Source organism: Bos javanicus, chromosome 9 (assembly GCF_032452875.1).
Source record: "Bos javanicus breed banteng chromosome 9, ARS-OSU_banteng_1.0, whole genome shotgun sequence".
NCBI lineage: Eukaryota > Metazoa > Chordata > Mammalia > Artiodactyla > Bovidae > Bos > Bos javanicus.
Genome location: NC_083876.1, coordinates 82,045,251 through 82,060,366, shown reverse-complemented (window position 1 = coordinate 82,060,366; position 15,116 = coordinate 82,045,251). Strand labels below are relative to the sequence as shown.

The 15,116-nt window shown below is 38.3% G+C and overlaps 1 protein-coding gene across 13 annotated transcripts in view; it reads right to left on the bottom strand.

Annotated features, from left to right (window-relative positions):
- UTRN (utrophin) overlaps positions 1-15,116 on the bottom strand; it is a 555,367-nt gene that overhangs the window by 112,014 nt on the left and 428,237 nt on the right. For all 13 annotated transcript variants that reach the window (XM_061428217.1, XM_061428218.1, XM_061428216.1 and 10 more), the window contains one exon: positions 4,502-4,770. In XM_061428217.1, coding sequence (XP_061284201.1) covers positions 4,502-4,770 — 269 coding nt within the window. The remainder of the gene's footprint in view (positions 1-4,501; positions 4,771-15,116) is intronic.

Below are 15,116 nucleotides of genomic sequence, written 5' to 3'. Positions count from 1 at the left end.
GCCAGGAGAAATATCAATAACCTCAGATATGCAGATGACACCACCCTTATGGCAGAAAGTGCAGAAGAACTAAAGAGCCTCTTGATGACAGTGAAAGAGAAGAGTGAAAAACCTGGCTTAAAACTCAACATTCAGAAAACTAAGATGATAGCATCCAGTCCCATCACTGCATGGCAAATAGACGGGGAAACAGTGGAAACAGTGGCTGACTTTATTTTTCTGGGCTCCAAAATCACTGTAGATGGTGAATGCAGCCATGAAACTAAAAGACGCTTACTCCTTGGAAGGAAAGTTATGACCAACCCAGACAACATATTAAAAAGCAGAGACATTACTTTGCCAACAAAGGTCCGTCTAGCCAAGGCTATGGTTTTTCCAGTGGTCGTGTATGGATGTGAGTTGGACTATAAAGAAAGCTGAGCACCGAAGAATTGATGCTTTTGAACTGTGGTGTTGGAAAAGACTCTTGCGCGTCCCTTGGACTGCAAGGAGATCCAACCAGTCCATCCTATAGGAGATCAGTCCTGGGTGTTCATCGGAAGGACTGATGTTGAAGCTGAAACTCCAATACTTTGGCCACCTGATGTGAAGAGCTGACTCATTGGAAAAGACCCTGATGCTGGGAAAGATTGAGGGCAGGAGGAGAAGGGGACGACAGAGGATGAGGTGGTTGGATGGCATCACCAACACATTGGACATGGGTTTGGGTGGACTCTGGGAGATGGTGATGGACAGGGAGGCCTGGCGTGCTGCAGTTCATGGGGTCGCCAAGAGTTGGACACAACTGAGCAACTGAACTGAACATAAAAATTATGCTTTTTTCTTATAAGCCACAAGTAAAAACATTAAAAGCCCTCAGACAAATAATGCATTTTAGGCTTAATTTTGTTTTTGTGGTCCAGTGTTTTATGGTAATAAGGAATCTTTCCATTAAGAAAGTTTATCTTTTGGGCTTTAAGAGCTCCAAACTAAGGCACTTTCTGAAATAAAGCAAATTGTAAAATGGTTTCAGATCTGCTATGTGTTCTGATGTAAAGAACAAATTTATCATGATTTGGCTGCATTTTCCCATGCGAGAATAAAATCTATGAGGTTTTCTTTGCTATAAAAACAGAAACATCTGCATGTGTTAAGGTGCTGACCAGCAGCCTGTTGGCAGATGGGAATCTCAGCTCTTCTCCTGTCAGAGTTGTGTACTCCACAGATAAGAGCGATTAAGTATAATTCAGGAACTTGAAATTATTCAATCACCCTAAAATATTTTGTTTTCCAGTTGCTTTGGTATATTTAATAATATTTAACAATAATCAGAACTTATTTTCACCTGCCTATAACTTCAGGAGTATTCTTTAAGCACATATGAAACCTGCTGAAGTTTGAATATATTTATTTGGCTTAAAGAGACCTAGGTTTTATTTTCTTTTTTTCCTAATAAGATGTTAAAATATTTTAATCCTTGGTCTTAAATATTAACTGTATTTTTCCTAACTTTCCCACATAAGCAGAAATGTAAACAGAAGGATTTGGATGCAGAGGTGGGTAATTTCTTCAGTCAAATGGCATTAACAAGTCCCAAAATTTTAGGCCAGATATAACTTCATTTTTCCCTCAACACTAATCATCCCATATTAAAAACTGATGCTTTCAAATTCAAAAAGGTAAATTCTTACTCAAGAGTCAGTTTTGCAAACCAACAGAACATAGTTTCTGTAATCTGTTGGCTTAACGATTTTTCAGTGTTTGAAAATCATCTTTTAAAACACAAGAAGTGTGCAACTTCCAAAGAACTTATCCTATCTTAAAAAGTTGTATTTTCAGTTTGCTATCTTAACTCAGATTTGTGGATACTACGGCTGACTTTATTTTTCTGAGCTCCAAAATCACTGCAGATGGTGACTGCAGCCATGAAATTAAAAGACGCTTACTCCTTGGGAGGAAAGTTATGACCAACCTAGATAGCATATTCAAAAGCAGAGACATTACTTTGCCAACAAAGGTCCATCTAGTCAAGGCTATGGTTTTTCCATTGGTCATGTATGGATGTGAGAGTTGGACTGTGAAGAAAGCTAAGCGCCGAAGAATTGATGCTTTTGAACTGTGGTGTTGGAGAAGATTCTTGAGAGTCCCTTGGACTACAAGGAGATCCAACCAGTCCATCCTAAAGGAGATCAGTCCTGGGTGTTCATTGGAGGGGCTAATGTTGAAGCTGAAACTCCAATACTTTGGCCACCTGATGTGAAGAGCTGACTCATTGGAAAAGACCCTGATGCTGGGAAAGATTGAGGGCAGGTGGAGGGGATGAGATGGTTGGATGGTATCACCGACACAATGGACATGGGTTTGGGTGGACTCCGGGAGTTGGTGATGGACAGGGAGGCCTGGCGTGCTGCGGTTCATGGGGTCACAAAGAGTCGGCCACAACTGAGCGACTGAACAGTTACATGAAGAAGCCTACTTAATTCATGGTCCCTGGAAACATGTATATTTACCATGAAAGATGGCAAGATGGCAGACCCCAATACTTTTTAATAATAAATATTTTGTTTAAAATATAATATGTAACCTTTAAAGATTCAAATTCAAATAGTCGATCAAAATTGAGCTTAAAGACAATATTATCAATGTGGTCTCTACAATGAAAGAGAAGAGCAAGAAAGTAATCCTGAAACCCCACCATTTTCTAGCTGTGTGGGCATGAAGCAATATCTATAGTTTTATCATTTGTAAAATAATAACACTTAGCTTGCTGGGTTGGTATGGGAGTTAAAAAGGATACCAACGCAAACTGGCTAAAGAACAGTTCTTGGCATGTACTAAGCATCAATAAATGCTATTATTATTCCTATGTCTATACACAAATATATATATACTTATGCAATTTGCCTGAGTAGGATTCAGTTAATTTCCTAGACCTTTCTTCTATTTCCTATTCAGCCACATGCAAAACAAAAAGGAAACTATTATCCAATGTCTGTGCACAAAAGATGCATATCTTTTGCAATAAAAATCCCATTCACAATATTGATATTTTCAGTCTGATTTGTCATTCATTTATTCTTTGTTTCATGACTACCTACTATATAGTTCACTGCATGCTAAGCTGCTTTTGTCATGCCTGACTCTTTGGGACCCTATGGACTGTAGCCCTTCAGGCTCCTCTGTCCATTGGATTTTCCAGGCAATAATACTGGAGTGGGTTGCCATTTCCTCCTCCAGGAGATCTTCCTGACCCAGGGATCGAACCCCTGAGCCTCCTACATTGACAGGCAGATTCTTTACCACTAGCTTCACCTGGGAAACCCATATAGTTTACTGTGCTAGTATGAACCTCAATGGCTTCCCTGGTGGCTCAGATGTTAAAGAACCTACCTGCAATGCAGGTAGACCTGGGTTCAATCCCTGGGTTGGGAAGATCCCCTGAATAAGAGAATGGCAACTCACTCCAGCATTCTTTCCTGGAGAATTTCATGGACAGAAGAGCCTGGTAGGCTACAGTCCATGCGATCACAAAGAGTCAGACACGACTGAGAGATGAAGACTTTTACTTTTTCACAAATCCCAATACATTCTAAATCTGTTTATTTGTGTCTTTTACTGCCTAAATTCCACTAATCTCTTTTCTGGATATGTCCTAGAATACAAGAGCCAAAGAGAATCTAGACCAGAAGTCTAACATCCTTAACTCTGGGCAATATTACAGACAGAATTTATAGCTAAAATAATTCTTCATTATATACTGAGACAATAAGATAATTAGTAAAGAATGCCCAGTAGAACAGTACACTTTTGATTAAAGCTCTAACCACCCATTTAAAAAGCAACCTGCCAGACTACCTCATGTGGATGCCATTCTGTAAGAGCCACATTGTGAAAAACACTATAAAGGAAACAATTCAGTTTCTTCAACAAATACCTTGCAGAGAAAATAAAAGATAGAGGGGAAATCTGGAGATTAAAAGGGACTTTAAAGTATTCTTACAAAAACAGATAAAACTAAATCTATACTGATTAGGAATTCACAGCTGGGTGAAAATGTATATCACGAAATGAAAGTAAAGTATTGTAAAAGTCACCTTTGTTGCTGTTTTGGTGGGGAGGGGAGTTCTGATGGTGAGGGGCATATGGAAAACATCTGTTGTGTCTAGAAAAGTTCTATATCCTGATTTTGGTGGATGTTGTCACAGTGTCGGCCTTATAACAATCCTTTGTAACAATTTATATAATGTATGTGGCTCTCCTTATTTGTGTTATATTTAACAATAAAGTGAAGTCGCTCAGTCCTGTCTGACTCTTCCTGACCTCACGGACTGTAGCTGCCAGGCTCCTCTGTCCACAGGGATTCTCCAAGCAAGAATACTGGAGTGGGTTGCCATTTCCTTCTCCAGGGGATCTTCCTGACCCAGAGATCAAACCTGAGTCTCCTGTATTGCAGACTCTTTACCCTCTGAGCCACCGGGGAAAGGATTTCTTAAAACCCTTTATCTGAGGCAGGGATGCTGACCATGGTTTTCTCAATGTGGTCCTGAAGTGAGTCAATGAGCAAGTCTCCCACGGGCTTCCAGCCATTCCGCACAGCCTCTGCCTCCTTCAGGTCAGCATCCAAGTCATCCATCGCTCCCTGCAGGTCTCTGAGCTTTTCCAACGCCTTGTCCACTTGCTTTTGCCAACTGCTAGTAACAGCATTTAGAGTTTCCCACTTCTCTTTGACTTCAGAAGACTGCTTGCGCATGGCTTTGGCAATCTTTTGGGCTTTCTCCTCAGGAGTCAATTCTGTAATTTAGAAAAAATTAAAAAAAAGAATATTTGGATGACTGGTCAACTCTACTTTCTTATAGTCAAGTGTAAATACCACCTTTCAAAGGATAGCACCTAAGCTACATTAGCCAGAGTAAGAAAAACTGTCTCCATACTGCTTCTACTTATCCCTGCTCTTCTTCAAAATAGACAAGAGCCACTCAGGGTAATAAGCAGCCCTGTGGTTTTGGTGACTTTTGAATTTTAATATATTTGCAAACCTTGAAATGTAGCAACTCAAGAAATAAAGCAATTTTTCTTTAACACAAATTTGGTGAAGTAAAATCCAAAGACAGCTTTTTGTTAGTTTTTTATTGTTCTCTAGAGAAATGGGAAAGATAATTGGGAGAGAAACAGCTTTAAGTCATGTGGGAAACTTTGAGAAAATAAGATTAATTTATCATGTTACAAAAAAAAAATACTACTGACATACCAAATAACATAACAAATATAAATAACATATCATAGATTCTTCATCATGGCTGAATCTGGCAGTTAGTTCATCTTTAATACAAGTCATTCTCTGTAGCCTAGAAGTATAACACAACCACACATACTTCAACAAAAAGACAGCAAGACTTCAAGGACCACCCTAAATATTTAATAGACCAACAGAACTTGGGCTTCCTCAAGTGGTAAAGAACCCGCCTGCCAATGCAGGAGACAAAAGAGAAGCAGATTCAATCACTGGGTTGGGACGATCCCCTAGAGGTGGACACATCAACCCACTCCAGTATTCTTGCCTGGAGAATCCCTCGGACAGAGGAGCCTGATGGGCTACAGTCCCTGGAGTTGCAAAGAGTCAGACTAAAGTGATTTAGCATTATCATCAATGGGAGTTGAAGAATTTCTGAAATAAAGTAGACTTTTCAGACAGGAAAGGGCAAGCATAATGCAAGATGCTGCCACAGGACAGGGGCGGTAAGAGAGGGTAAGAATCCAGAAGACAAGCAAATAGAAATCAAAGTCAGGTTGAAAGCCAAGAGTTAGAAACAGCGATGAGAAGCTGGCAAGACAAGGACAGGGGAACTGGATGGTCGTAGAAGAGACACTCCTGAAGCAGGTAGAGATCTCCATCTAAACACTCCTGAGCCTCACTACCCTTAACACCCTAGGATGCCTCCTTTCCTTTCTAGCAGCTGGTTTGATGGTTCTCGTGCTTGTCCCGTGGAAACAGAGAGGCAAGTCAGAACAAGATAAACAAACTGTATATTACTTTAGGATAGAAGTGCATATTCTTCTCTGTAATAACATCCCATCTTTTAGTATCAATCACATTAGCGACATCCACTTCACCTCAAAACACTCACACCACTCATAAAATGCACTGAAGTTCATCAAAACTTCTGATAAGATGCATGGAAGCAAGCCCTTCTAAACTGTAACTTTTCTATGCAACACACATCTGTCTGCCTGTCTTTATTTAAATATTATTTAAAAGTCGAGACAAAATGGACAGAACATTTAATTTTATCTAAGTTTCCAGAAGAGCCAGTTCACTGGGAAAGACCCTGATGCTGGGAAAGACTGAGGGCAAGAGGAGAAGGCAGTGACAGAGGATAAGATGGTTGGATGGCATCACTGACTCAATGGACATGAGTTTGAGCAAACTCAGGGAGATCGTGAAAGAGAGGGAAGCCTGGTGTGCTGCAGATCATGGGGTCGCAGAGAGTCGGACACAACTTGTGTAGTGAACAACCACCACAACCAGCTTCCAGAAATTTCTAGACCTCAGTGTTTAAATGTAAACAGCTATAATAAATCTCCAGGAATGACATGGATGATGAAGAGTTTAGAAACCCAAGAACTTCGAGTGTGCTGCTGAAGGATATGAGGCTACACAGAAACATGACCAATCCCTTAGCAGATGAATTGATTATAAGAAGAGACAATGTTATGATAGACAGATTGAGTATACTAGTAAAAGATAAATAAGGAAAATAAGTGAATTCGAGCCCAGCTTTCAGGACTGCTTAGAATTAGATACACAATCCAGTACAATGGTGAGGGAAGGGAGTTAAGAATCCTGGAGAAAAAATTTTTCAAACTTGTTACAGGTCAGGGTTTCAAGGTTCTTGATTAAAAAAAAAGACTTTGTGAGGATGGGTACATCATTAAAAAGGCAACTTTATTTAAATCCTTAATGCTTCAAGATTTTTTATAAATCAAAAAATATGTTATATTAATAAATACTATTCATATTTTATATAAATATAACATGCTATGTGTAAGAGAAAAAATCATTCTTAGCCTGATAAGAAAGGGAGTCAATAATTTTTATGATGGCAACAGCTGTACTTGTTAATAAATCACTTGAATTTTTTGAAAGATATATTTTAAACACTCTTGCTTTATTGACTTTTGTAAAAAACATAATACAGTGCCAATTTCAGAAGAGACAACTTAATTATGATTATTTTCTCTAGATAAAGTAAAAACTGTTTCTAAGTCAGTCACTGAATAACCTGGTAGGGAGGCACACAGCTTCTTCATCCTGTGACAAAATAGCCAACTCTGGCTGTGACTTTTTGTCTTCATTTAACGTAAACTCTTTTTATTGAGCAGTTCTTCTGTGGTATTTATAATAAAATTCCCACTCAAGCAGCTACTCAAAGGAAAAGTTCTACATTCAATTCACCATCTGTTTGCCAGAAAGAAAGCATATTAACTAATCACAGAATCAGAATAAAAGTGCCTCCTGTTGCAGCAACAATCTCAGTTTAATATATACTTTAAACCAAGAACAGAGCAAAGTACAAAGCCAAACAAAAACCTTCCAGAACTTTTGTAAAATAGGTAATAAGAAGCAACATGTGAAATCCCAATTTATGACAATTTGGGCTAAGAAAATAGAATAAATCAAATCAAAACAGAAAGAAAGCATAAAAGATGAAAATAATAAAGGGATATCCAGACTTAAAAAAAAAAAAAAACAAAAAACACCTTCTGTTACTTGAAAATCAAAGGACGAAGTTCGCTTCAAATTTTCCAACCAGATATTTTGCAGTAAATTTCAAGACCCTCATGCAAGAGCAGAGAATCTCTTCGACCAGTGGTGTGGAATTCTGGTAACATACTAGAAACGTCCAGGAGAGAGTCTGTCTGTTTACTTGTTTGTTTTTAAATGCTGATCCCCAAGGACCAAGTATTAAAAGATTCTGGCTTAGTTGGTCAAGGGTGAAGGGACGCATGGATATATTTTAAAAAGCTCCCTAAGTAACAGTAATTGTTGCTAGGATGGAGCAGTGTCAGTGCATTGGATTATAAATTGATTTCTCTGGTCACTGCTGCTGGACAGAGTGTTTCCACCCCATTGAGCTGTTGTGTCATTCCCATGCAGAGCAGGGCGCTAACTATTGAAGGTGGGAAAGCAAATGAAGGTTGGTGATAAGAGGGGAATCTAATTTGCATTTGAAAAGGCAGTAATAGAGGCTAATAGACAGAGAAAACAGTAGGATAAAACCAAGTAAATTTAGTGACAATTCACAGACCAGAAGCACTTTTCCTAGGTCACTTTCCTACTCCCTGGTGTGTGTGTGTGTGTATGTTTTTGAGAGGGAATACTTTGCTTCACTCTCCATTCTCCCATTCTTCTCCCTTTAAGCCTTCCTATTTATCTCTGAGGATGGGACTGTATTTAATTTTATATTTATAATTGTATTATAGGCTCAAAAGGAAAGAAACTGCCTACAATGCAGGAGACCCGCGTTTCATCCCTGGGTTGGGAAGATTCCCTGAAGAAGGGAATGGCAACCCACTCCAGCGTTCTTGCCTGGAGAATTCCATGGACAGGGGAGCCTGGCGGGCTACAGTCCAAAGAGTCAGACTCAACTGAGCAACTAACACTTTTACTTTATCATTACATATAGTATAATGTGTTATAAAGTATTATAAATATTAACATATTTACTTTATATTTATATAATTAAAATAGAAATTAATTTATTGTGTTACAAAACAGTTAATAAAGAGTAGATAACTATCTTTTAGGAAGGAGAAACAAGAGAAAGAGCAGAGAAAGGAATGACCAACCCTGAAGCTTTCTGTCAGGTCCAGTGACCTTTATTCTTCAAATATGCAAATTAATCGGATGGCACTTACACCGCGCTCTTTCTACCCTGTATTCTACGCTTCACTGGAATACAGATGGGAAACAAACCTGGACAGGAAGCAGGGACTAAGACTTGCAATCAGCACTGCTCCCACCCTGCCCTTGGCTCCCAGGTGAGCTAGATGACCTGCTTTATCAGTGGGAACTCTATGTTCTCATGCTGGGAAAAGATTTTACACAGGGCCCCTTTTACCTCTAAAATTCAATTATAGAAGAAAAACAAAGCCACTGTGTGTCTCAAAGAAGTCTCATATTAGAGGGAAAAATATTTTTTTTCCCTCTTTTGTGTACTTATAAATTTTTTTACATTTAAAAACATTGAAATATATGTTGCCCCTATGAGATACCATAGAAACCTGTAGAAATTAGAATCAGTTCAGTTATTTTAAATAAAGATTTCCCACATTTGTCATATTTTCTTTCTCAATTTTGGAATTAACACATAATCTCCATAGTGACTTTTTATTCTTAGATTCTAAAGCTTTATGTCATGCATGTTTGTTTCTGCTCATCTTGGTTTTACAGCATTCGGTCTAGAGACTAGTATGTCTTCAATATATATATATTTACTGAATTGAAATTTTCAATTTTCTGAATGGAATTTTCAAGTTTACTCTTTATTGAGAATATTCAACTTCATAATTTTAAATGGAAATCTTTCCACTTATATTTTTCTTCCTTCACCCTAAACCCATTAAAGCATTTCCATTAATTGTCATCATTTTTTTACTGTGAAAGAGAAGGATAAAGCTTATGCAGTCATTTAAAGTATGGTAATTTCATCTCATTTGTACTGTTTGCTTATTTTTTGCATGTATCTATAATCTTCTTATACTTCATCAAGAGATAAAGAGGACATGTTAAGACAAACAAGTAGAGGACAAAAATTCTCCAGAGTAGCCTTTTCATCCCGTGGACAATTTGGTGCAAGGAAGGATTAGTTTGTATGCCAATCCAATGCTAACTAGTTATATGTTCATAGCATAGATATATTCCTTACCTCTTTGAACTTGAGTTAATATCTATAAGGCTATTGACACATGCCTGACAGAAAAGCTTCAGGAAAGGTTAATTTCTTTCTTTTTAAAAATGATTTAGCTTAACGTCTGGGAGGTTTAGCTATCTCTAGAGATTTTTCACATAAGCAAACTAAGCTGATTAGCCAACAAGAATTCACAGGAAAAAAAAAACAAAGCTTCCTCATATATCTAGAGACTAGACTTCACTCTGTCTCCCTCTTTAGCCCCATTCTGTTTTTCTGTCTCCTTCATAACCAGAAGATGTTTCTGATTAAGATAATGGAAAATACGTTCTTCTCAAAGTTTCTGATTACATGATTAAGATGAATTTAATCTCTCTGAAATGATCAGTGTTGAAGAGGACCCTGCCCATTTCCTTTTCTGCATGATGACTGGTGACAACAGTTCATTAGGAACCAGATTACAAGTGCACCATCAAGTGCCAGCATCTGATTACTGTAATATTCCTCATCATATTCATCTAATACATTATAAGGATGACAATAGTAAGACAATACCCAGAGCAGATTAACCTGATAATGTATAAGCCTAAGTCTTTCAGTAGGTATATGATAAACATGATAAGGATCCATCATGCTGCCAAGGAATTTGCCAAATCCTTAAGAGAAAGAAGACAGTGAACAGAAACATTTAGGTCAAGAACTCTACAGTAAAGAGATTTAGGGAAAATCTTTCACAAATACCAAAATACAAGCTATGAATGAGAGTCAGGGGTGGAGGTGGGGTGGATGGAGAGAATAGGAACAGAGACCACAGGGTGGAGAGGGATGAACAGCACTTCAGAGCAGAAATCAATGAAGGCAGAGCTAGAGTCTGAATACTTTAATGTGCTACCCTTCTCTCAAAGTGGGCCAAAGCAAATAAACCTAGCATAGGGCTAAGGATAAAAAATGAAGAGACCATTAAGAAGGTTAACCGCCAAGGAAAAAGGTAGAAATAGCAGAATGGCCCTGGGACAGATCTAGCTAAGACACTTGAGACCCAGCTTTCAATGTTCTGTAATGGAATATTCCCTGAATTTCCTAATACCAATGGTAATTTTATAACTTATTCAAGTCAGTTTTGAGTGCTAGACAGCTATAAACAGGTCACTGGAAACAGGGGAGTGGTCCTGAGAGGTGGAGAAGAGAAGCTGGGACTGTAAGTTCCAGGAAGGCAAAGATGTGTTTTGTTCACTGCTGTCTCCCCAGCATCTAGAACACCACCTGGTACAAGGTGGGCTTTCAATAAGTACTGGTCAAGGAAATAAAAAGATGTATGTACGATATTTCTTTGTTTTGGAAAAAATCCACTTTAAAGATTAGAGGACAGGAATCTTCCATTAGCAGTCTTGCATTTGTTGCCACATTGCTGCCCATCTCTCCCCAGGCTGCTTCCCTGAGGAACATAGCAGCTAATGACCCATCAACATACAAAGAAGTCCCAGGCTTTCTATTCAAGCTTAGTGCTTCTCACTAAAGAAGTTAAGCACGTCCTAAGTTTACGTACTTCCAAAATGAGAAGTTTAAAGTGGAGAATTTACTCCTTGGCTAGGATTACATTTTTTAAAAGATAGTAAAGCCTCCAAATCACTCTTGAGGACACCAGCTTTCAAGATGAGCAGCAATAACAACAGGAAGAAAAAAACACACCACACTGAAAGCATTGTCTCCTCCTAGTCTTTATGTTTAAATCAGAGAGTGACACCCCAGATGTTAATTTCAATAAAATACATACATGTAAATTATTGCCATCTTTTTTTATGAGGCACATGTGATTTATGTATAGCCATAATGGTGATGAAAGACCATAACAGATGGTAAACAACTAATTTAAAATGCTATGTCCATCAAATTAACCTTTGTTCTCATATAAATCTTCATCAAGAATTTGATAGATTTAAATTGAATTTCACTATGATGGTATTCATTAGCATGCAAAAAAGGTTTTGAAATTTTTATCCAATTAATAGGGCTACTCAACTAGTTTGTTATATTTTAGGAAAGTTGAAGAGTGGATTCAGTACAACCATCCATACATTATGGAACCTTAAAATGGGGAGGATCACGTTGCTGCTCTGTAGTTAACACTGAAAATGGAAGTAACATTATATGTTTCTGTGCTTTTGCATGCATGACAACTTTAATAATCTAATTTGGACTTAAGAAGCTAATTAAATTATTCCCTTGGTCTATAGACCTGAAAGCAATTATTTATCCTTCCAGTTTTTATATGAAAATTAAAAAGACAAAGTCTAATATTGCCTAAACACCCTCTCCCTTGGTGCTAGGAAATCAGCGAACTGGTACATCATTTTAATAAGCAACCTAATAGTTCAGTAAAGGAAAAGTAAGAATGAAGGTAAAAGCATATTAACTGTTGTACTCATCTTTTATAAGTAGACAAATATAGCTAAGATAGTTTGCTATGATGGTTAAAGCCAACAAGGGATGTGACAAGCCTGAGTTGGCATTTCGGATGTGACAGTATGCATCCAAATATCACAAAGTCTCAGTTTCCTCATCTGTCAAATGGGTAGTAAAGTACTCATACCTCAAAGAGTTGTGATGAGAATTTCAGGAAACAGTCCCTGGCACGTTTATAATTTATTCAAGGATAAATGTTGGTTTGTGGTGAACACTCATGTGGACTAACATTTTTCTCTTCTTTCTTCCTTCTGGGCATTGATTCCTCTTCCATCTGACATGATGCTTATAAAGCGGAGGGTGTGGGGCGGGGTCTGCCCATCCCACAAGACCCAAGCTCCATGTTACTCAAGCTAAGTCAGTTGCTGCTCTTTCTTGAAAACGTGCTAGATCTAAAGAAGGGCTTTCCCTCCCTGATATGTGATTGTGAGGTACAAGGTCATAGGAAAGCAAAGAAAATGAAAACTTGTGGAGAGAGGTAGAAAGGGCCAGCTGTGTGCTTGGTTCCTATGATTAGCTGTGTCCTTGTGTTCAATGTAATTTTGTTATGGGGTTTAATATTGATGAATCACCCCCTGTGTCTATGCTTATGGAAGCTGGGTGTCTGTCACTTACAATGAGTGAGGTTCTAACTAATAAACTGGTTATTAGGAAAACAAAAAATTCCCTGGGGGAAAACACCCATGAGTTTTACTGCCTCATTACTTAGGTTATATATAATTTGGTCTCATTTTATGAGACGCAAGGAAATAATTACTGCCACCATTTTTATGTGATCTTATGTTATACTGAGAATCAATATAAGAGTTACTTCTAAACTCTATGATAATTTCACCTTTTCACTCATTTAACGGTCATGAAATTTTATGTGTACAAGTTTGCTAATACTGGCACAAAATGGACTGACATAGTGGACTGAAAAATGTCATTTATTATTTCTTTGTTATATCACAAAATATATGAGATTTCACAGAGGTGAAAAATACTAATTGGCTTTCTAAAATAATATGAAGCATTTAATAATTAAAAGAAAATAGCATATTCTGAGTTAAAATATTAAACATTACTAAATATACACACAGTTATTAAAGATCAAAGAGGAAAAACACTAATCCATACATACTTTTCATCTGAAAAGTTTTTTATTAGCCATGAATTCCTGGTGGCTCAGACGGTAAAGAGTCCACCTGCAATGTGGGAGACCTGGGTTCGATCCCTGCATTGGGAAGATACCCTGGAGAAGGGAACGGCTTCCCACTCCAGTATTCTGGCCTGGAGAATTCCATGGACTGTATACTCCTGCTACTGCTAAGTCACTTCAGTCGTGTCCGACTCTGCGCGACCCCATAGATGGCAGCCCACCAGGCACCCCCGTCCCTGGGATTCTCCAGGCAAGAACACTGGAGTGGGTTGCCATTTCCTTCTCCAATGCATGAAAGTGAAAAGTGAAAGTGAAGTCGCTCAGTTGTGTCCGATTCTTAGCGACCCCATGGACTGCACTATATATACTATATACTATATAATGTTTTATTTTTTCTTCTATCATTTAAATGAAACACCAGACTGAAAAAGAAACAATGTTCAAACAGCCTTCAGTAAAATAACAGTTGTAGTAATAGTAATGTCTTGATGGGAATAAATTTTAAAGAAGACTCAAAGGGAAATTTATGAGCAAAATAATGCAATCTTTTTTTGTCTTAAAATCAGAACCTGAGTAGAGGAAAACAGCTTTTCCACACCCACATTGACAATCATTTGTATACTTTTCTGAACACTTTTAGAGGTGAACTATACTGTTAAAGTGTTAACTGTTTTGTTTAATAATTGTTACCATAGCTTCAATTCATAAAATACGTATGTGTGTGTGGGCGTGTGTGTGCACCTGCCTGCATCTGTGTGTGGGGTAGAGAGGGGGATGCAGACATGACTCTAATTCCATGTGCAATTTTGACTTCACTTTCACTTTTCACTTTTCTGCATTGGGGAAGGAAATGGCCACCCACTCCAGTGTTCTTGCCTGGAGAATCCCAGGGACGGGGGAGCCTGGTGGGCTTCCATCCATGGGGTCACACAGAGTTGGACACGACTGAAGCGACTTAGCAGCAGCAACTTAGCAGCAGCAAGAGGCTCTAGACAGTGAGAGTCAGGAAAGAGCTAGGAGGTCAGTGGCCAGTGAGCAGAGGGAAAGAGAAAGGAGAGGAGAATGAAGGGATGAGTTGAAAACAAGCCCCCAAACCCAAGGTTAAGGAAGGTTACCAACACACAAGGTTGGTTCTGTTCTTTGATCTACTCCATATTAGCTGATGACCTTGGTCAGCACCACAGTATTTTCTTGGCTTTGTGTTTTAACTTAATTTTTTTTTAAAAATGCATGCTGTACAATCTGCTCAATTCATTAGGCCAAATACAAAAGTGGTTTGAAGAGTACACATAGTAAGACCAGTATGAATGATGATGAAATGTTTGCTGTTTCATTGTTCTACTTTTTAACAGATATAAACCAGGTGGTTAAAATCAAATAAAAAACAATTCAGTTCAGTTGCTCAGTCATGTCTGACTCTTTGCGACCCCATGGACTGCAGCATGCCAGGCCTCCCTCAGGAGGGAGTTTACCCAAACTCATGTCCATTGAGTCAGTGATGCCATCCAACTATCTCATCCTCTGTCGTCCCCTTCTCCTCCTGCCCTCAATCTTTCCCAGAATCAGGGTCTTTTCAGTTCAACCTCACTAAAAGGAAATATTATACATTGACATGATACAATTCA